We start from the raw sequence: 23,550 nt of genomic DNA on the forward strand, positions 1-23,550 counted from the left end.
CTGTGGTAGAGATATAAATTTCAGAGTAATCATACAGAGATGGTATTCAAAGTCATGGTACTGGGTGGGATGACTTCAGCACTGATAGTAGGTTTAAAAAAAAAGATTAATTTTTTTATTTTTTATTTTGAGAGAGAGAGAGTGAGTGGGGAAGAGGGACAAAGGGAGAGAGAGAGTCATCTTAAGCAGGCTCCCCGCCCATTGTGGAGCCCAACACAGGACTCAGTCCCAGGACCCTGGGATTATGCCCTGTGCCAAAATCAAGAGTGGGACTTTCAACCGACTGAGCCACCCGGGTGCTGCCCCCCCTGCAAAAGAAGATTTAAGTCTTAGAGCACTTCAACTTAAGTGTTAGATAGGAACTTAGAAAGCATAGCTGTAGTGTAGGAGAAAAGTCAGAAGAATATGGGATCACAGCACATTTTAGGAAAGTGAGATAGTCAAATAGTGTTGAAAGCTGGGCAAGGTCAAGTAAGAGGACTTGGTGAGCGGCCTTACCATTTCTTGACTGTTGCAGTAGCTGCTTAACTGGTGTTGCTTATGGTCGTGAACCCCTCTACTGAGTCACATGACAAGAAAGATTGTCTTTCAAAAATTGTGAAATTCTTTCTCCTACACACTTGAAACCCAACATTAGCTCTCTGATACCAACTGGATAAAGTAAATATCCTAACAGTTTTTTCATGAACTTATACCTGTGTTGTTAATGTAACCTTCTGCTACTAACTCTCTACCACCTATCTCCTACTACCTGTCAATTTTAATTTGAAGCTACTTTATAGGATGTTGCGTTCTGCTTTGGGGTATTTTGATATGTTTTTTTCCTTTTCCCAGAATTCCTCTCTTCCTTGGTCATCTACACCTTAACTTTTCTTCTTCATTATGTAAATCCCAACTGAGGCAGCACCTTCTTTGGGCAGCCTTTTTTGATTGAAGATTGGTGGCCAGATTTGTTGAATTTCATCATGATTATTCTCATCATTGACTTTAGATTTATTAAACTGAAACAATAATTATTTGATGTTTTTATGACAGGCCTACATGCACTTATTAATTAATTAAATAAAGATTCAATCTATTTTGAATAGATTGAATAGATTCATCTATTTTGTGCCAAGCATTGACCTGAGCACCGGGGATACAGCTGTAGCTGACATATACAGGTCCCTGCAACATGGAATTTATAATCTAGAAGATTGAATATATACTTAACATATTTTATATATTAAAATATATTTTTATTTCATTTTGAAGAGATTAGTGGAAAGAGATAAAGTATAAGTATTTTTGGCCTTTGAAAATATGATAATGGGTGTGAAACCAATCTATAAAAATTCTTATTCTATAAGAGCATTAAGAATCTAGTGACACATGGAACCATGTTAGATTTTGTGCAAAGAAAATTTTGTTTCTCTTTATTCATTGTACTTATTAAGCTTACATGAAACATGAGAATTTCATACAAATGTTAATTTTCTAAGCAGAGGCTTTTTGACCTCTGTCAGGGGATACTTTAGAAGTGATTTTCCTATTATACAGATTGTTAGAATAACTCACGTGATTTCTTTGAGGTTTTTTTGTTTTGTTTTGTTTTATTTTGGCTTTTCTTCATAATTTTATTTATTTAGACATTGTCACTCATTACTAGGTATGAGGAAAGCCACTTTATTATAATCTAGTACAAACTTCTCGAGTGTGTTCTTAGAATTAGTCAAGCTGTGTGGGATATTAGAAAATGTTACACAGACAAAGCATTTTATGATTAAGTTAAATATAAGTGAAGTTTTCAATGAATTTAAGTTTTTTATTAACTACAGGTCTGTTTAGATCTTTTAGTATGTCAGTATTTATTCTGACTCTCTAAGAGTGATTTACATAGCAAGTAGTTTTTCACAGAGGTCTTTGACCTGGAAACCCTGTTTGTCCTGGAGTGTTTTATGAAACTACCTGTGGGACACTATGTGAAATGCTGATTTTAGGGATTTGGATGTCACAGTAAAAGATATTCTGATTCATTACCAGGTTCTCTTTCTCCTTCAGTCTCTTTCCCTCCTTAGATCCAACACTATATAAAAACCAATCCAAAAATAGATAAATATGATTATATACCATGACTAAGTGAGGTTCATCCCAGAAATGAATATTGGCTGAACATTCAAAAATGAGTCACCATATTTCAACATTTTAACAAACTATATATATATATATATGTACACACACACACACACACACACACACATCATCAAAGATACAGAAAAAGCATCTAACATATATAGAAACATTTTTAAATTTTATTATTTATTATAAGAGAGACAGACAGCATGAGCAGGGGAGGGGCAGAGGTGGGAGAAAGAGAATCCCAAGCAGGCTCTGCATTGACAGCACAGAGCCTGATGTGGGGCTCGAACTCACAAAATCATGAGATCATGACCTGAGCCAAAAACAAGAGTTGGACGCTTAACTGACTGAGCCACCCAGGCACCCCTATATAAAATCTTTTGCTAAGTAAGAATAGAAGGACACTGTCTCAGCCTGATAAATTAAGACATCTATGAAAAATACACATCTCACATTAATGGTGAAAGAATGTTTTTGTAAGGGAACATATTTTTCTAAGAAATGCATGCCACTCTGACATATAGGATTATTTTAAGCTGGTTATTTTTAAGATACTGCAAATCTATGAGAAGCTCTGAAAACCAAGTAGAAGTTACCCTTTTGTATAGATACTTCTATTTATAAGCAAAAAATCCATTTCTAAGGGTGTCTCTCTTGCTGTACCAGGAAGAAGTTTCTAGAAACTTACTAATAGAGAAGGCAATGAGTTAATTCTGCATAACAATCTTACCCTTGTCTACTGTGTTTTTTCTGGTAACCTCCCATAACTGACTCCCAACATCTTTTGTCTGTGACTAAAGATAGTATTTAAGTTGATGGCTCCAGCCATTTCAGGGAGTTGCTCAGTTTTGCTGAGTTGCTCCTATGTGTATAGAAGGTATACATGTTATCAAATTTTTCTTCTGTTAATCTGTCTCATGTCAATTTGATTTTTAGAAAAGCTAGAAGAATCCTGAAAGATCAAGAAAAACTTTTCTTTCTCAACACTTTACTCATGATAGGAACAAAAAAAGAGGTCTACTCTTAGGTTCATCGTACTAGAGGTTTTACCCATTGTAATAAGGCAAGAATCTCCAAAAATCTACTTGAACTGAGTGAGTTTAGTAAGTTGGCAGTGTGTGTATGTGAATTTGTGTATGTTGTCATTTGATAAATGGTAAGGATGACAGTGTAGTAGTGTAAAGGCGTATGAGACAAAGAATAATCATTTCAGTATATGATTTGGAGTCAATTGGGTATCCATATGGAAAAAAATCTAAATATTGACTTTACATTATGTGATACAAAAGTTTAATTACAGGTCAATTACATATCTAAACATGAAAAGTAAAACAATAAAGCTTACGTTAGAAGCTAATTATAAAACCTGGAGTAGGGAAATAATTCTTAGTTTAATTATAAAGGAAAAGATTGGTTAGATCATATTGAATTTATGAATTTCTGTTCATTAGTTAATTGAAAGATGCCATTGAAAAGGTTTTAGAAAAGACAAATTATAGAATGGAAGGAAACATTTGCCAAACAAATGACTCAAATCATTTTGTTTATTGCTTTTTAAAGAGTATAATGAAGTGAGGATGTGTTTTAGGTTGTCTGTTAACCCCACTTAAATGGATCCTAGTTTTTAACACATAAGTTATGTTTTTGTATAAAATAACACTTAACAAGGAACCTAGAAATAGTTGATGTGTAGAATCAGTGTTGTTGGATGGGGCAACAGCTGTGTCTCGTTTGCAGTTCAATTCTTGAGCCTTGTAGAGTAGGTGACATAGAATTAGTCTTATGTTTACTGAGTTAATGGATGAATGTTTAATAATTACAAGCAAAGTATGCATAAAAAAATAAAAACCTCATGAGGACTGGCCTCTTAAGTTTAAACCTAAAATTACAGTAAGAATTATAGTTGGACATACGGAACAAAAGTACTAACATTTTAGAATATGAAGATGAGGTGCATCTTAGAGGTGTATAACGTTTACCACATTATGGGAAGCTTATTATGGTAATTATCTTTGCATATTGGCAAGGGTAAAGGGAAGTTTGGTCCATACAGTATAATGGAGAAGAGAGAATTTCGTCTCACAAAATAGGAATTTCTAAGCATGTAATACTATTTTGGAGAAATGGACTTAGTTGGGACAGTAAATATACTACTTGTGTTAGCTAAACAGAGCTTGAAGGTAGCAAATGGCAGATATAAGAGTATGGGGTATCTTCTTGGATACGTTTTGAAACATTAGGTAAATCTAATATTTGAATGCAAGCCTCAGGCATATGATAAGCAAAACAACTTGGTAATGATTACATTATTTAAATTTGAACTTCATATTTTTGCAGAGTTCTAAAGTTCCTGTTGCTTCAGACAATGGATGAACAATCACAAGGAATGCAAGGGCCACCTGTTCCCCAGTTCCAGCCACAGGTAATTTGTTCTAATGAAGGGTGGGGTGGGGTGGGGTGGGGTGGGGTGTGTGTGTGTGTGTGTGTGTGTGTGTGTGTACACAGAATTACAGTTCCTTTAGGAACTAAAATAGCCCCCAAAATGCTAATTATGAATTTATAAGTTTTAGAATTATTTATATTTTCAGTAGTGTTTTAGAATACTTGGTTTTCATGCACAAACATTAAAAAAGAAAAAGACAGCTTTAAATTTTACTTTAATCGAATGACTGGTAAGCTTTGAGAGTTAATAATATTAGAGAGAAAAGAACACAAGTGAGTCTGTACCCAGCTTGCGGGGTGCCTGGGGTATGTGGTGCCTTGTCTTTGCTTTGGCTGGCTGACCCTGCATTAGCCACAGCTGCCTTCCATTTGTTGCTCCTTTGCTCATGTTCTCTGATTAGCAGTGTCTTTCTCCATGTAGGTGGTTGCTTGTGTATTTGTAAAACACTTAATGAAGTAAAAAGAATGTTTTATACAAAGCTTGCCACTAAGCTCAATGATAGGTTTGAAATAATATACCCCTCCATAGTAGGGCCAAAATCTCATTTTTGCTGCATTCACAAAGGTTGCATTTCTCAGTTTTGTATTTGTGGCATTCTAGAATATGTCTCAGATCTACTCTTCTAATCTTATCTCAGTTTTGCTTAGATCATGATGCTGAAATTGTTTGAAGAATTGATGGATATTCTTTCAAATAAGTTCTGTAGTCATATAAGTTGATGGGACTTGGGTTAAACAGTTACTTGATGACAGTCCTTCCTCAGAGCCTTTCTTTTTCTGCTGTGCACTCAAAATTTCCAAGAGGAAGACCTAGGGTGTAAGTGTTTTTCACGCTTATTTAACTATGGGACTTTTAAAAATCTTTTTAGGCGCATCTCTTGACTTCTCCCAGAGTCAGTGTCCGTGAAACACAGTGTCTGTGAAACACAGTTCAGAAAATTCTGCCAACACATAAACTGCCTTTTTTACCTCTGTGATTTTGTTCACTTTGCACCCTCATTTTTCTCTCCAGTTTCTGAATTCCTGCCTGTCTTTTAAGAACCATTTACAATGCCATTTCTATCATGAAGCTTTTTCTGATTGTCATACCTTTTTCTTGGAAACCTGATAATACATTCTCTGTATGTCTTCTGTTATTTCTGACACCTTTGTATTATTTTACGTGGATATTTTCTTATCTCTCTGGGGTTATACTCTGCCGGAGGAAGAGGACTACACCTTACTTACTTTGGACGCGCTGTGGTACTGCACTTCTTCATATGGAGCAGGGCCTCCATAAGGAGATGTCATTGAAGCCAAGCAGGACCTCCTTCAGATGAAGATGTTTAAATCAGCCCTTTATCTAATTGAAGTTTACATTGCCTTTCTTTGGTATACTTACCTGAATTCTCGGTATTCAAAAAAGAGACCCTTTAGCTTAGAGTAAGGCCGCAATTTTAATTTCTTTATTTTTAGGTTTTTATTTAAATTCCAGCTAGTTAATATACAGTGTCCGTTATTTTAATTCAAGATGGATGTTTTTTAAAAAGTCTGTCTATATTTTCTGTTATGCTCATATATCATCGAGGTTGTAATTAGCACCTTCTAACTATCAGATAGATATATGCACACGTTAGTGCCAATTTTATCCACATGGGTGAACACTATTGTTTGATAGTCTTGTTGTTTCTAGTGAAGACGATAAAGGAAGCACCTCTGCAAATTAGGCAGTTCGCGTTGCAATTCTGAAATCCACAGTTTGGGCCAGCCCTCAGTTTCAAAGGGGGGCGGAAAGCACCTTCATTTTTGCCTCCCACTGACTCACTGACCGGGAAAGGTCGGAGTGGCGGTAGGAGGCAAAAATGAAAGTAATTATTTTCCTATGAGACACGAAGCTGCCACACAGCATACATTTCAAGATTATATATGTGGTTCTGCATCTCTTTCCACACTGTTCCTTTCCTTTATGCCTCCTGCTGCTGCTCCTGTGTGGGTGGGCCTCTCTCCCTGCTGGAAACAGGCAAGGGTTATCCCAGGTTCTAGCTGCTTGTGGCAAGTGGGGGAAGGGAAAAGGACCCCCACCCCCCCCCGCCCCGCATTCAGACTGATGGTGTGAGATCGTGAAAGAAAGATTACCTGACAAGAGCTTATAGGTGTTATTGCTTATTAAATCTTTGAAAAATGTTCCCGCTCTTGGTAGCATTATTTTAAAGGGCTGGGAAAGGAAGGCATCTCCTCGGGGTTGACAGCCTTCTTTTGTTTTGTTCCACACCATTGGCCTGAATAACGGGGGTGATATGGCAACATATGGTTAGCCAAGTGACTTCTTTCACTTTTGTAATGCTAATATCAGTCTGGACATAAACAGAAATCTAGGGGCGTCAGCTTTCGACATGTCAAATACCAATTATGCCCTGTTATAATGATGAGTGATGTATATTCCTGGCATATCTTCCCTTTCCTTGTTTGAGATAAATACTGTAATCCCATAATGCATAATAAATGGTCTCATTTTTAATATAGGAATTTCTTTTTTTTTTGGAAGTGTTAGATTGTGAGATTTATGTATCTTTTTAAATGTTTTCATTTATTTCTGAGAGAGAGAGAGACAGCGTGAGCAGGGGAGGGTCAGAGAGAGAGAGGGAGATACAGAATCTGAATCAGGCTCTAGGCTCTGAGCTGGCTGTCAGCACAGAGCCTGACTCAGGGCTCGAACCCACGAACTGTGAGATCATGACCTGAGCCGAAGTCGGACGCTTACCCGACTGAGCCACCCAGGCGCCCCGATTATGTATCTTTTAAAATGTGCTTTTGCACTATTATCATTCTCTTGAATTTAGAGAAGATTTTTTTCTATCAGCTTTCATTTTTTCCCTTCCCTTCATTTCCTTCCTTCTTTCCTTTGATTCCTTCTACTAAAACCTAGAAGATACTGCAAGGATATTTTGACTAGATTTTAATTCTATATATTCTCATTGATTTAAGAACTCTTGTTTGTGGATCAATGGATTTAGCTTAATTAAAAAATACAAACCGTGTATAAGATGGTGACAGATAAATAGTAAAATGTTTTCTACTGCGAGACTAATTTTAAACAATGGGAAGTTTACAACTAACATTTTGTGAGTATTTTGATATGTAGTCATTGTTTGAAGAGAGCTATGGTACATTCACATTTTTATCATACATTTAAATACAAAACAATTATAATCAGTAGAATACTAATGATTTTTGGGAGTGATTAGAAGGAGAACTAATTTTTTTTAGTTTATTTATTTTGCGATATAGAGAGAGTGCATATGCACACGCACATGAGCGGAGGAGGGACAGAGAGAGAGGGAGAGAATGCCAAGCAGGCTCCACACTGTCAGCATGCCCCCCAACATGGGGTTCAAACTCACGAACTGTGAGATCATGACCTGAGCTGAAACGAAGAGTTGGTTGCTTAAACTGACTAGCCACTCTGGTGCCCCAGAAGGAAGGAAGATTCATTTTAATTGTAATAATCTTTAGGGCTTAGATTGTAATTATTATCTATAAATTTGTAGATATATAATGTAACTCTTTAGCTACTTGTGAAAGAGGGTAAGTATCCCACATCTGCGGATAGAAAAGTAGTCCTTATTTTACAGCTTGGAAGGTATGAGAATCTTGACTTGCTGTTTTCTAATCCCAGCAGAAAGGTAGACTGACCATTCTTTTAAGCTTCATTGAAGCCCAATCCAGAGTCCATTTGTGCTGTTGCTTCTCTGTGAAAGGAGTGTGAAGAGGTGAGGTTTACCTTGTAGCATGTCATGCTAGTAACCCACGTGTGCTGTGGGCCAGAGTGAAGCAGCCTCCAGTTGACTCTATTGAGTAGGTAGGATTTTTGGTCATGATAACGTATTACCTTCTTTTCTTTCTCTTTTTTTTTTAAATAATTTTTTTACAAGTTTATTTAGGAGAGTGAGGAGCATAAGTGGGGTAGGGGCAGAGAGAGAGGGAGAAAGAATTCCAAGCAAGCTTCACGCTGCCAGCACAGAGCCCCACGTGGGGCTTGAACTCATGAACTCTGAGATCATGACCTACGTTGAGATCAAGAGTGGATGCCTAACCAGCGGAGCCACCCAGGTGGCCCCCTTCTCTTCTCGTTAGCTTCTTATGCAGAATTACTTTCTTTGTGAAAGTAGTTTATAGGGTAATTTAGCTTGCTTCTTTTGATGAATTGATTTTTGCCAAGGTACTTGTCATATAGCATTGAGTAGAGCTTTTATTTTGGGGAGTCTTTATACAAGTTTAGATGTAATGGTCTTCTTTTAACAAGTTTAGCTCATTGAGTAGCTTTATTAATAAAGGCACAGGAGAATGAGCAGCCACTGTTTTGAGGAAAGAAGACTCTTGCTATACATAGTTTAAGTTCATGACCACAAACCTTGACCATGGACCGAGAAACTCTTATTTATATATCAGCAGCCATATCCTTTTAGTACCTTTGCTCCCCAGTCTCTTCAGTGACTACCTCCTATTTTTTCTTCCTCAGCCCCCAACACTTTCTCCTCCATCTTCAGTCTCAGCTAATGCCCTTGCTTTCCTACTTCACTTAAAAAAAAAAAAAAAAGCAAAAACGGAAACAATCAGAAGAGAATGTTCACAGACGCCTACCATGGAAATCCACCTCCCAGAATTTGTACTCCTGTGATCTGCCTTTTCCCTTTCAGATGCAGGAGCCACACTGTCCTCAAAGGCCAGAGCTCCCATGAGCACCAGATCCCATCTCCATCCCCTGCTTATTTCAGCTTCCTCTACTGAGTCCTTTCTATTATGTTACTAAGGTGCTGTTATTTTTCCCATCAAACAACAAACCAAACCAAACAAACTCAAAACACAGCATTTGAAGTCCTTCCTCTCTCCAGCTGTTGACCTATTTCTCTGCTGCCTTTTATTGCAAAATTCCTAGAAAGAATTATTTGTAGTTTTGTCTCTTCTTTCACTTTCTCAAGTGTACTCCAATTAAGCTTTCTCTCTGACCATGCCACCTACACTGCCTTTGCCAGGATTGCACTTCCCGTGTTGCTCAGTCCAGCTGTGGGGTCTTTGGCCTCATCTTCCGGGCTTATCAGCTGCATTGATAGAGTTGACCATACCTTCTTCTTTGAAGCCTGTTCCTTGCTTAGCTTCCAAGAACTTTGTTTTTCCCATGTCTTAGTGGTCCTTCCTTTGCTGATTTCTTCTCCCTTCCTGAACCTCTTAACAAATCAGGATTCTAAATATGATCTATATGCTGGTGACTCTCAGATTTATATCTCAACCCAGTCCTCTGTCCTGAATTCCAAACTTTTGTATCCACTTGCATACTGACATCACATTTGCATGTCTCAAACCTAACATGTCTGAATCTGAACTCCAAATATTACTGCTAAAACTGTTCTATCTACAATTTTCTCTGTCACAATTAGTGGGAAGTCCATACTTGCAGTTGCTAGGCTAAAGCTTTTAGGGACATTCCTGACTCCCACCAATCCCTCGTCTTATATCTAATCCATAAGCTCTAGCTTTAAAATACATTTAGAATCGGGATATTTCCTACTCTATGCCACCACTGTGGTCAAAGTTAATTTTTCACAGACCTTATTGTGAATAGCTTCCCAAATGGTCTCTGTTTCTGCCCTTGCCTCCTTCCACTGAACTCAACACAGAATTACAAAAGTATACAAAATTTAAATATAAAATATAACATTATTGTCAAATCATGTCCTTTTAAAACCTTATGATAGTTTCGCATCAGCTTGTTCACTCATCTTCTTCAAGTACATTGAATATCACCTTCTTTGATCATTCAATGAAAATTGAAATTTCACGCCAACCCAGTATGCCTTCGCTACCATATTTTTCTCCATAGAATTATCATCTCATTGCTTTTTATTTTGTTCACTACCATTGTTTTCTTAAGAGTATAAGCTTTATCCCTAGTCTCCAGAATGGTACCCAGAGTGCACAGTAGACATTCAGTACATGTTTGTTGAATGAATATAAACTTGGTGTCAATCAATCAGTACTCTTAAGCACCACCTTTTTGAATATAAATATTAAAATATACAAATAGCTACAGAATTTCTATTTTATTGTATCAGTAACCATCTATGCCCTTCATTTCTTACTGAACATTTTTTTCCACCTCATTATTTTAACTGGAATGTTCTCTCTTTCCCCCAAGGACACTGCTTCCCCTGTCACCCTCTCACGTGGAGGCTACTTGTTCTCTAATAGCCATTAACCATAATGGTCAGGAGGTAGCAACAGCGGCCTTCTCCATCTGCAGTACCTCCTTCTGATCACTACTCCTTTTTCCTGGGAGTCAGAAGGGGTGAAACCTGCTGTACTGAGGCTTCTGCTCCCCATCTTAAGGATTGTCACCTTTTGTCACCTTTCTGATAGCTGTTATCTTTTGCCTTCCTCATCACCCCCCCCCCCCCCCCCCCCCCCCCCCCCCCCCCCCCCCCCCCACCGCTTGCTATCTTAACACCTTCATCCTGCTTTTGTCCGGGGTGCTGGTACAGCTGCTATTATTGATATCTACTAATTTTTGAGTTCTTAAAATGCACTTACTTTGTGCTAAGTATTTTGAATATATTGCTTCATTTATTTCTGACAGATGACATACAAAGCATTGTTTTTCACACACTACAAGTAAGGGACTGAGACTCAGACTAATTAACTAATTGGCCCTTGGTAACATAGCTAGTAAGTGGTGGAGCTGGGATTTGACCCATGGTTGTCTGAGTCTGAGCCAGTGATTCTTCAGCTTTCAGAGAGGAAGCTCCTCGTGCATTTCCTGGCCAGTTTGATCTTAATCACTATGAATCTTGATATTTTTATAGGTACCTCAGTCACCTAGTTTTCAAGATGAAATTTGTTATATTCTGTCCAGGATTGCACTTTTGCTTATGATTATTACTACCATCCATCTAGTTGCCCAAATTACAAACAAGGGAATCTCATATATTATGTTTAGGCAATTACCATGTTCTCTTGGTTTTATTTTCTAAAAAGCTATCTGATCTGCTAATTCTCTATAACCGGACTGTACTACTCTAGCTTATTGTTACCTTTTTCCTGGATTATTGCCAAAACTTTGCAGCTGAGCTCTTTACCTTTCATTTTATCATTTCTAATTTATTCTTTACACTGTAGCATGAGTAATCCTTTTAAAGTATACTTTCACTATATCACACTCCTTACAAGGCTGCTTTTTATTGCTGTTACAATGAATTCTGCATTTCCTTATATAACTTAGAAGGGCATCATCTGGTCTCCTCTTCTCTCACTGAATTTTGTGTCTTTACTTATTTTGGACTCAGATTCAGTCATATTTTGCTTATAGTATGCTATCTTTCATCTCTAAATCTAAGGTAGTAAGGTAATGGTATTCACAGATATTTAATCACTAATGGAGCATAATGAGCATAAAGGCTCACTATAATGTTGTATAAACTACATTTCATGATAGAGATAGTATGGATAGTTTATAGTAGAGGAAATGTATGATTTGGAAGACAACAAAAAGATTACTCTCAGAAAAATAATGATGATTGGGTAATTCCTTACACTAATACGCTTCAAACAATTAAGATGATACTTTGAAAAGGTATATGCACCCCTGTGTTTATTGCAGCATTATTTACAATAGCCAAGATATGAAAACAGCCCAAGTATTCACTGATAGGTGAATGGGTAAAGAAGAGTGAATGTGTAAAGGAAAGGTGTGATCTCGCCATTTAAAACAATGTGGATTGGTATTATAGGGTATTATGCTAAATGAAATAAGTTAGAGAAAGACAAATACCATATGATTTCACTTATATGTGGAATCTAAAAAGCAAAACAAATGGACAAACAAAAAAGAGACTCTTAAATACGAAGAACAGATTGGTTGCAGAGGGGGAGGTAGGTGAGGGGGTGCACAAAAATAAGTGAAATTTTAAGATTAAGAAATACTAACTTCCAGTTATAAAATAACTAAGTCACAGAGGTGAAAAATACAAAATATGGAATATAGCCAATAATATTATAATAATGTATGCTGACAGATGGTGACAGTGCGTATGGTGATGATCATTGAGTAATATATAGATTGTGAATTAATATATTATAAACCTGAAACTAATATAACATAGTACATCAGTTATACTTCAGTTAAAAGGAAGAATACACTGCCTTAGCAGTGCAGTGTTCACATTTGTGGGTCACATTTTATGTTAGTGATAGTAGATAATTTCTACTCAATAATGTTTGTTGGATAAATGAATTAATCACTAAATGAAAGTTAATTTAATTTATACCTCTTCAGCTAAATATTTTTAATGTTTATTTATTTTGAGAGAGAGAAATCATGAGCCCGGGGGTTGGGTGGTGGTAGTGGTGGTAGGGGTGAGGGCTAGGCAGGCAGAGAGAAAGGGAGAGAAAGAATTCTAGACAGGAAGTCTGCGTGCTGTCTGCAGAGCCCAACGTGGGGCTTGATCTCAAGAAGTGTGAGATCATGACCTGAGCCAGAACGAAAAGTCAGATGCTTAACTGATTAACAGTACCCCTGAGCTAAATATTAATAAAATATATTATGTTAATATTACATAGATTTTAGTTACTTTAGAGTTATTTTAGGAAAAAACTACATTATAATAGAGAATAATAAGAAAGCTGTCAAATGAGAAATAATTTCAAAATATTTAAAGTTTGGTTGAGTTTTGAATTTAGATTGCTCATGTATCCATACTTAGAGGTAAGTGTTCCTCAAATTTTAAAGGAACTACCTGGAGAAAATTAGATGATTTAAAAAAAATGAGAATACAATAAAGATTCTTTCATCTGTTGTCTTGGAAATTTAGGTTTGAACAGTCTGTTCAGAGTGATGTGGACAAATGTGAAGCCAACATTAATTAAAATAGTTTTCCAATGTATTTGGAACAGCATTCATTGCCTGAAATATAGATTAATAATTACAGTGATGAAAACCATTCCATTTTTGAGGGTCTATTTGATATTTGAAAATATTGCAAAATTGCTTAGTGCCAAGTACTTATATTTACTTGATGAAAAATGTATTCTTCTTTTGACCAAAATGAGATACTTCTAAAATGAGACCAGTAATTTTCATATGGTTCACAGACTGATTACTATTTTAAAGGAGGAATTTCAAACCTAGTTAAGTATTGGAAGCCTTCCTGGAGTAAGTCTGTGTGATCATGGCACCTGTTTTGAAGGGGAACATTGAATGTATGGATTGTATTATGTTTGTTAGAATTCGGTCATATCACTCCCAGGGAAGACGGCAGAGTAGGAGGACCCTAAACTCCCCTCGTCCCATGGTTACAGCTATACCACTCACATCAATGTAAATACTCAGAAAACAACCCAAAGACTGGGAACAAACTCTACAGCTAAATTTAGAGAAGAGGCCACATCAAAGAGGGTAGGAAGGGGAGAGAAGGGTCTGGCTGCGAGAGGGAGGGAGCATGGGAGTGGAAGGGGGTAAGAAACAGACTATCATACTGGGGAGCCTGCAACTCCCCATAGCATTTGGCATTGAAAGTCTGAGGGCCAAATTTGGTGAGCTCTTTCAACCAGCAGGACTTAAAAAGCCTGGAACTTTAAAAATCTGCAGACTCAGCCCAGAGGGCATAGGGAGCTGAGTCCTCACCCTTAGAGAGACAGCATAGCAAATGGCCCTCAGAAATACAGCCTCGAGGCGGCAGTTTGAAAAATGCCTGGCTCTTATGGGAGGGAGAGCTATTTACTAAACTCAGGTTCCCTGAGGGACTTCTCCAGGAACAAAGGAGCTGGCAGTCCCCATTTCCCTCCCTTGCCCCCCAGCATAAACACATAGCTACCTGCAGGAACCACACAGCACCAGCATTCACAGCCCACCTCCTTACACCTTCCCCCCACCCCCTCCAGCCAGACCTGCCTCAGTCCAGGTGCTGTGGATCTCCTCCCCTAGATGCCCTGTGCAAACCTTGCCAAACACTGCATCTCCCAACCGCAAGCTTTGTGGGGCTTCAGTCTCAATACCGGCGGTGGCTCTTCACCTCCTATAGGAACACATGCACCTTGTTAAAACTACATCCCCTCACCCACGTACAGTTTGTGGACTGGCCCCCGTGGCCCAGGTCTCTGTGATGGCTGCTCCTCCCCTGTGGAGGAGGATCAGGGCCACCACCACTTTGTTAAAAGTGCGTGCCTCACCCACTACTTTCAAGAGTAAGAGACATAGCTGACATTCCTAAAACACTGAAAGAGACACACAGGTTTAGGCAAAATGAGGTGACAAGGGAATATGTCCCAAGTGAAAGAACAGGACAAAAATCACAATAAGAGACCTAAATAAAATGGAGAGATAAGTAATGTGTCTGATGGAGAATTTAAAGTAATGATCATAAAGCTACTTACTGGACCTGAAAAAAGAGTAGAAGATATCAGTGAGATCCTTAACAGGTATAAAAAGAGAACCAGTCAGAGGTGAAGAACACAATAATTGAAATTAAAAATATACTAGATGGAGTAAATAACAAGCTAGAAGAATCAGAAGAATGATTCAGCCACCTGGAGGACAGGGTAATGGAAAGTAATCAAGCTGAGCAAGTGAGAGGAAAATAATTATGCAAAATGAGAATAGACTTGGGAACTCAGTGCCGACATCAAGCATAATAACATTCACATTATAGGGATTCCCAGAAAAAGAAGAGAGAAAAAGGGGGCAGAAAATGGATTTGAAAAAAGAATAGCTGAAAACTTCCCAAATTAGGAGAAGGAAACAGAAATTCAGATCCAGGAGGCACAGAGATCCCCCAATGAAATCAACCCAAAGAGGTCTACTTCAAGACACATAGTAATTAAAATGGCCAAAAGCACTGACACAGAAAGAATTTTAAAAACAGCAAAAGAACAGAAAACAGTTATTTATAAGGAAAACCGCATAAGGCTATCATTGGATTGTTCAACTGAAACTTTTTTTTTTTTTTGGGAGAGAGAGAGAGAGAGAGAGAGAGAGACAGTGTGATCAGGGGAGGGTCAGAGAGAGAGGGAGATACAGAATCCGAAGACAGGCTCCAGGCTCTGAGCTAGCTGTCAGCACAGAGGTTGACATGGGGCTCGAATCCACAAACCGTGAGATCATGACCTGAGCTGAAGTCGGACACTTAACTGTCTGAGCCACCCAGGTGCCCCTCAACTGAAACTTTTGAGGCCAGGAGGGAGTGGCATGATACATTTTAAGTGCTGAAAGGAAGAAACTCTGCAACCAAGAATACTCTATCCCCAGCAAGGCTGTCATTCAAAATAGAAGGAGACAGAAAGAGTTCCGAGGCAAACAAAAGTTAGAGTTCATGACCACTAAACCAGCCCTGCCAGAAATATTAAAGGGGAGTCTGAGTGGAAAGGAAAGACCTTAAGTAAGAAAAACAGGAAGCACAATACCATTAAACATAATTTATCTGTAAAAGTCAAGGGACTCAAAAAATAAAAGGAAGTAAAGTAAGACACCATATACCTCAAACATTGGGAGGAGAGACATAAAGAATGGGTTCAAACTTAAGTGACTGTCATCTTAAGATGATAGAGTGCTATATGCTGAAGATGTTATATACATACTGAATGGTAACCACAGATCAAAAACCGGTAATAGATATGCAAAAGATAAAGAGAATGGAATCCAAGTATATCACTAAAGAAAGTCAACTTAATGGTGCTAGAAGAGAGGAAGGGAAGAAAGGAACAGAGAAGACCCACGAAAAACAAACAAAAGCCAAAGAACAAAATGACAGCAAATATCTACCTGTCAGTAATTACTCTGAATGTAAATGGAATGAGTGCTTTAATCAAAAGACACAGGGTGATGGAGTGGATAAAAAAAACAAGACTCATCTATATGTTCTCTGCAGCAGATTCACTTCAGACTTAAGACACATGTTAATTGAAAATGGGGGGATAGAGAAACATTTATCATGCACAGTGATGTGAAAAGAAAGAAAGCTGAGGTAGAAATACATCAGACAAAATTTACTTTAAAACCAAAGACTTTAGAGATGAAGAAGGACGGTTATATAATCATTAAGAGGACAATCCAACAAAAAGACAAAACAATTGTAAACATTTGTGCCCCCAACATGAGAACCCAAATACATCAACAGTTAATAACAAATATAAAGGAACTAATTGATAGTAATACAGTAATAGTAGGGGACTTTTACACACCGCTTACATCAATGGACAGGTCATCTACATAGAAAATCAATAAGGAAAAGAGTGGCTTTGACACACTGGACCAAATGGATCTAATAGAGATCTTCAGAACATTCACCTAAGACAGCAGAATACACATTCATTTCAAGTCCATTTAGAATATTCATCAAAATAGATCACATATTAGGTCACAAAAGAAATCTCAATAATTTCAAAAAAGATCAAAGGTATACCATTTATCTTTTTTTAAAAATTTTTAATGTTTATTTTTGAGAGAGAGCGTGCACAAGCAGATGAGGGGCAGAGAGTAAGGGAGACACAGAATCCGAAGCCGACTCCATGATCTGAGCCATCAGTACAGAGCCCAACATGGGGCTCGAACTCATGAACCCATGAGATCATGACCTGAGCTGAAGTTGAATACTTAACCAACTGAGCCACACATGCACTCCATACCATGCATCTTTTCTGACCACAGTGCGATGAAACTAGAAATCAACCAGAAGAAAAAAAATCTGGAAAAAGCAGAAATACATGGAGGTTAAATAACATGCTACTAAAGAATGAATGGGTCAACCAGTAAATCAAGGAGGAAATAAAAAAATATGTGGAGACAAATGAAAATGAAAACACAACAGTCCAAAAGCTTTGGGATGCAGCAAAAGTGGTTGTTAAGAGGGAAGTTTATACCAGTATAGGGTTACTTCAGGAGGCAAGAAAAATTTCAAATAAACAACCTTAATACCTAAAGGATCTAGAAAAAGAAGAATAAACAACACCCAAATCCAGTAGAAGGAAGGAAGTATTAAAGGGAAAGCAGTTATAAATGATATAGAAACTAAAAAACAAAAACAAAAACCAATAGAGCAGATCAGTGAAACCTGGCGAGCTGGTTCTTGAAATGATTGGCAAAATTAATAAACCTCTAGCCAGACTTCCTCCCCCCCCAAAAAATTTAAAAACAACAACAACAACAACAACAAAAGAGAAAACTCAAACAAAATCAGAAATGGAAGAGGAGAAATAACAATGGGCAACACAGAAATACAAAGGATTGTAAGAGAATATTATGAAAAATTCTATGCTAACAAACTGGACAATCTAGAAGAAATGGGTAAATTCCTACAACTTACAACCTACCAAAACAGGAAACAGGAAGAAATAGAAAATTTAAACAGATCAATTACTAGCAAAGAAATTGAATCAATACTCGAAAATTCCCAACAAACAAAAGTCCAGAACCAAACAGCTACGCTCGCAATTCTACCAAACATTTAAAGAAGAATTAAGACCTATTCTTCTCAAACTATTCCAAAAAATAGAAAAGAAAACTTCCAAATGTATTCTGTGAGGCCAGCATTGCCCTGATTCCAAAACCACATAAGGATACAACAACAAAAAACAGAACTACAGGCCAGTTCTTCAACGTTAGCAAACAAAATCCAACAATACATTATTAAAAAAAAAATCATTCACCACGATCAAGTGGGATTTATACCTAGGATGCAAGGGTGTTTTGGTATTTGAAAATCAATCATTGTAATACACCATATCAATAAGAGTTTAAAAACTATACAATCATTTCAGTAGATATAGAAAAAGCATTTGACAAAGTACAACATTCATGATAAAAACTCTCAACAGAGTAGAGTTCTGTAGGGGAACCAGATAAACCTTTAATGAAGGCTTTATATGAAAAACCCACAGTGGACATCATGCTTATTGGTGAAAAAGATCTTTTCCCATGGGTCAGGAACAAGACAACATTCCCACTCACCAGAGTCCTGGAAGTCATAGCTCAGGAATCAGACAAGAGAAAAAAATGAAAGGCATCCGAATTGGTAAGGAAGAAGTAAAACTTAACCATTTACAGATGGCATGACCTTATATATAGAAAACTCTAAAGAGTCCACCAAAAAACTATAAGAACTGATAAATGAAATCATTAAAGTCTCAGGATGAAAAACTATATACAGAAACCCTTTGCATTTCTATATACTAATAATGAGGCAACAGAAAAGAAATTAAGAAGACAATCCCATTTACAGTTGCACAAAAATTATAAAATACCTATGAATAATCTTAACCAGAAAGGTGAATGACCTGTACTTGGAAAACTATTAAACATTTATGAAAGAAATTGAAGATGACACAAAAAAATGGAAAAGCAGTCCATGTTCATGGATTGGAAGAACAAATTTAAAAAATTTTTTTTATGTTTATTTTTGAGAGACAGAGACAGAGCATGAGTAAGGGAAGAGCAGAGAGAGAGGGAGACACAGAATCTGAAGCAGGCTCCAGGCTCTGAGCTGTCAGCACAGAGCTCAGTGTGGGGCTTTAACTCATGAACAGTGAGATCATGACCTGAGCCAAAGTCAGACGCTCAACCGACTGAGCCACCTAGGCACCCCAGAACAAATATTTTTTTAAATGTCTATGCTATATCTACAGTTTTAATGCAATGTCTATCAAAATACAAATAGCATTTTTCACAGAACTAGAATTAACAATCCTAAAATTTATATGAACCACAAAAGACCTTGAATACCCAAAGGAATCATGAAAAACAAAACTGGCAGTATCACAATTCCAGACTTCAAATGATATTACAAGTATGTAGTAATCAAAACAGTACAGTACTGGCACAAAAATAGATACATGGATAAATGGAAAAGAATAGAAAACCCAGAAATTACCCCCCAATTGTATGGTCAATTGATCTTCAATAAAGGAGGCAAGAACATGCAATTGAAAAAAGACAGTATCTTCAACAAACAGTGCTGGGAAAACTGGACAGCCTCATGCAGAAGAATGAAACTGTATCACTTTCTTACCCCTACACAAAAATAAACTCAAAATGGATTAAGGGCCTAAATGTTAGACCTGGAGCTATTAAAATCTTCGAAGAGACCACAGGCAGTAATTTCTGTGTAGCCACATTTTTCTGGATAATATCATTTGAGGCCAGGAAAACAAAACTAAACTATTGGGACCTTATCAAAATAAAAACCTTCTGCAAGCAAAAGAAACAATCAACAAAAAAATGACCAAAAAAATGATTTTACTCATGTGTGGTTTTTAAGAAAACAAAACAAATGAACAAAGGGGGGAAAAAGAGACAAATCAAAAAAGCAGACTCTTAACTGTGGAGACCAGAAGGTTATCAAAGAGGAGAGCAGGTGGGGGATGGGTGAAATAGGTGAAGGGGATTAAGGGTCCACTTGATAAGCACTGAGTAATATATGGAGTTGTTGAATCACTGTATTGTGCATCTGAAATGAATAGAACATTGTTAAGTACACTGGAATTAAAATTCAGTCATAGTATTTACATTTAGGATATCTTTATATTTTGTCTTTCTTTATATCATTATTATGTGAATATTATGACTTTTTAATATGGTTATGTTTCAAACAGCTTCCTCACTAAGTATTCATAAAGCAAATATTTCTTATATTTATAAATTTTGATAAGTACCTCTTTTATCAGCCACATTTATATAGAATAAATTTAATTATGCATCATTTTTTTTTTCTTTCTTGACTGGATCTCATTAAGTATAGATCAAGGGGATGTAGATCAAGTGAGAACAAGGGGACAGAGGAGGAGTTTCTTGGAGAGTTATGATTGGGTGTCCAATGGGAGGGTATGGGGGGTACCCAGAATCACTTCAACAGGAACTTCCAGAATCAATAAATGGGGGAGATTGAACAGCGAATTCGATTGCCCAGAGTGAATTATGAATGGAGAAGTGAGGGCCAAGAATGAGCCTGTGGAACACCAGGGTTTATCCTTGGAGCTGCCAGAAGGAAACAGAAGGACTGGCTCTTTAGCATGGTGGTTGAGAGCATGAGCTCTGAAGACAGATCGTCTGAAATGAATTCTTGGATCTCCCACTTTCTAGCTATGTGATGGAAAACAAGTTATTTAACATTTGTAAGTCTTACTCTTCTTATCAGTAAATGAGAAAAATAATGGTTTTTACATCATAAAGTTGATATGGAGCTTTCTTTCAGTATGGTGCTTAGTACATAGCACTAGGGTGATGATGGATGATGATGATGATGACAACGTCGACTATGACTATGACAGTGGCAATTTCTGCCAGTAATTACTTGGCCCACAGATTTCTTTACCCATTGCTTGTTTATATATCACATTATATCCTTTATTACATTTTTATCGCCTACCTTCTGCCCAAACTGCCTGTCCTTTCGCTCTGTTTATCTTGATGTAAATGACATCAAGAATTGTCTACACACTCAAGCCAAAAATGTATGATTTATCTTTGATTTCCCTCTGTCCCTCACTTCTCATATTCAACTCATCAGCAATTCCTTTGACTGTACCTCAAGATCATATCCTGATTCCATCTACTGTGTATCTCACTATAATTCCCAGGTCCAGTCTATTACCCATGTCCATTTCCCTCCTTCCTCCCCAGCTTTACTTCCCCTCCTCTCTGGTTCCTTCTCCATGCAGCACTATGAGTTATCTCTGTAAAAATGTATAGCGGATCGGAGCACTATGTGATTCTGTCAGTGCTTACCGCTTGCACCTCTTTCCTTACCACTGTCCCCCTTCTCTGCATTCCAGCTACACTGGCCTTTTCCCTTTTCATACCAAGATAATTCTTAAGACTTTTTCTCCAGCTATTTTTTTTTCTGCGCTTTCCTTCTGATCTTTTAAGTTCAATGTAAATGTCACCTCCTCAGTAAGATCATCCCTAAATTCCCCAATCTAAGATAACCATCCACTCATTTTCCATCTTATCACTGGATTGTATTTCTCTGCATAGTATTTAAGTATGCAGAATAAATAGTAGATACTACCATGTAGAATAAATATTAGATACTACCATGTATTTGTTTACTTTTTATTGTTTGCATTATGTATTCGTTTGTTTATATCCTCTCCCCTGTTAACACTTGTGGAATAAATGGAATTTTAGAAACCTTCTTCCCTCTGTTTCTCCCTATCTCGATTTCTGTCTGTTTCTCTCAGTCAGAGATATTTCCTTGGCATATTTTATTTTACCAGATATGGCTGGTGGCGCTCAGGGGAGGAGTGGGGGAAATGGGAGTCTCTTTGTCATTAATTAACTATTCTGCTCATGATAAGGTGGGAAAGATAGTATTTTTGGTTACATAATTTAGATACAGTAATTATTATGCTAGGTGGTATAACTAATGATGATGAAATGATATAAATACCAGCGTCTTATAAATGTGTAACTAGATAATTAGTTATATTTGGTCACTCATTTTTCTTTTGTTATAGTGAATTTCCTCCTTTGGTAAAAAGCCAGTTGTAATGATTAATGGCATATTGTTCAAACTGGTACAAATTTCCAACACTTAGTATGTTTAGAAGTAGGCTACCCTTGAAATAGTTCAAGGAATCATCAGGAAATAGTTTTTCAAACGTGAAAAGACATGGATGATTAGATTTTGCTGGCACATGGACTATTTTTTTGTGTGTTGTTTTTCGGGTTTTTGTTTTGGCTTCCAGTGAGGTTTGTAGAAAGTTTGTAGAGAATAGTGTTTGAAAGAATCATATTAAATATCATTAATAGGCTATTCCAGTGTGAGTAATTTGGTGATGAGTTATATCATCTTCAAGATCATAGCTTGAACTTTATTGCTAAATAAAATTGAAGAGGATTTTGAAGTTTTATTATTCTTAAACTTTAGAGAAACCCAATAATATTCTAAAATATAAAGCAGTTTATTAATTTGAATAATTGGTAATATGAAAACCACCAGTAGGAGATAAATTTTCAATAACAATGAAGACCATATTTAAATGCTGTTAAATATAGTTAATACTTACTGGCTTGTATATTAGCTCATTGATAACAGTACCATTAGGAATTATCAGGATATAATTTTCTCTCTGAGGAGTTTATGAGTCCATGCTGTGACTCTTCTAATTTCCCTAGAGAGAATTGTTGTCCTAATGTTATCCTAAATTATCTTATTGCTCATTAAATGTCCTTGCCTTCAGGGGCGCCTGGGTGGCTCAGTCTGTTAAGCATCTGACTTCAGATCACGTCATGATCTTAGAGTTCATGAGTTCGAGCCCCGTTGTTGGGCTCTGTGCTGACAGCTTAGAGCCTGGCGCATGCTTCAGATTCTGTCTCCCTCTTTCTCTGCCCCTCTCCTGGTTCTCATTCTCTCGCTCTCTTTCTCATTCTCTCAAAATATAAACAAACATTAAAAAATGCCCTTGCCTTCAAATTTAAAGCAAATTAAAGAAATTAATTTAGTCTTAGGAAATCATTGTTTAAAGAGCCTGCTGCACCTGTGAGAATAAGAGCCACTGACACAGCAGAATGAGTTTGATTTTAAAAGTTTTATGTGAAGGAAGCAAGAAACACAGACTGACATGTAGAAGTTAATCCCAATTAGTTAGCAAGATCTGGTGTTATGTGATTAGAGTGCATTCACATCAACAAGAGATGCATTAATAAGAAACCAGAATATTTAAGGTGTTATATAAAGCTTCATTCATTCTCAGGTTTGCTTAGTTGTTATCTGTAATTTTGAATATTTAGTTTTTGTTTCTGAGATTTCAGAATACCTTTTATATAATACAACATGTTAGTATGTAGATTCAGAAATGTTCTGAGGCTAAACATAATAGCTTACCACAAAAATATAAATACTTCCAAGAACAGTTTTAAATATGCCTTAAGAGTTATGGGTGTCTTATAGTTAGTAATTAAGAGAGAAAGTAATATTGAGAAGTAACACATATAGGCTTGTAGTTATGTTATTCATGTTAATTAGTTATGTT

At 37.0% G+C, this 23,550-nt stretch overlaps 1 protein-coding gene across 2 annotated transcripts in view; it reads left to right on the forward strand.

Annotated features, from left to right (window-relative positions):
• The first annotated feature begins 4,453 nt into the window (after positions 1-4,453).
• Positions 4,454-23,550, forward strand: part of NEK7 (NIMA related kinase 7) — a 102,409-nt gene continuing 83,312 nt past the window's right edge. For both annotated transcript variants that reach the window (XM_039216965.1, XM_039216966.1), the window contains exon 1: positions 4,454-4,540. In XM_039216965.1, the coding sequence (XP_039072896.1) occupies positions 4,484-4,540 (57 nt within the window). In that variant the 5' untranslated portion in view covers positions 4,454-4,483. The remainder of the gene's footprint in view (positions 4,541-23,550) is intronic.

The sequence above is a fragment of the Hyaena hyaena genome, unplaced genomic scaffold (assembly GCF_003009895.1).
Source record: "Hyaena hyaena isolate Hyena2069 unplaced genomic scaffold, ASM300989v1 scaffold_666, whole genome shotgun sequence".
Taxonomy (NCBI): Eukaryota; Metazoa; Chordata; class Mammalia; order Carnivora; family Hyaenidae; genus Hyaena; species Hyaena hyaena.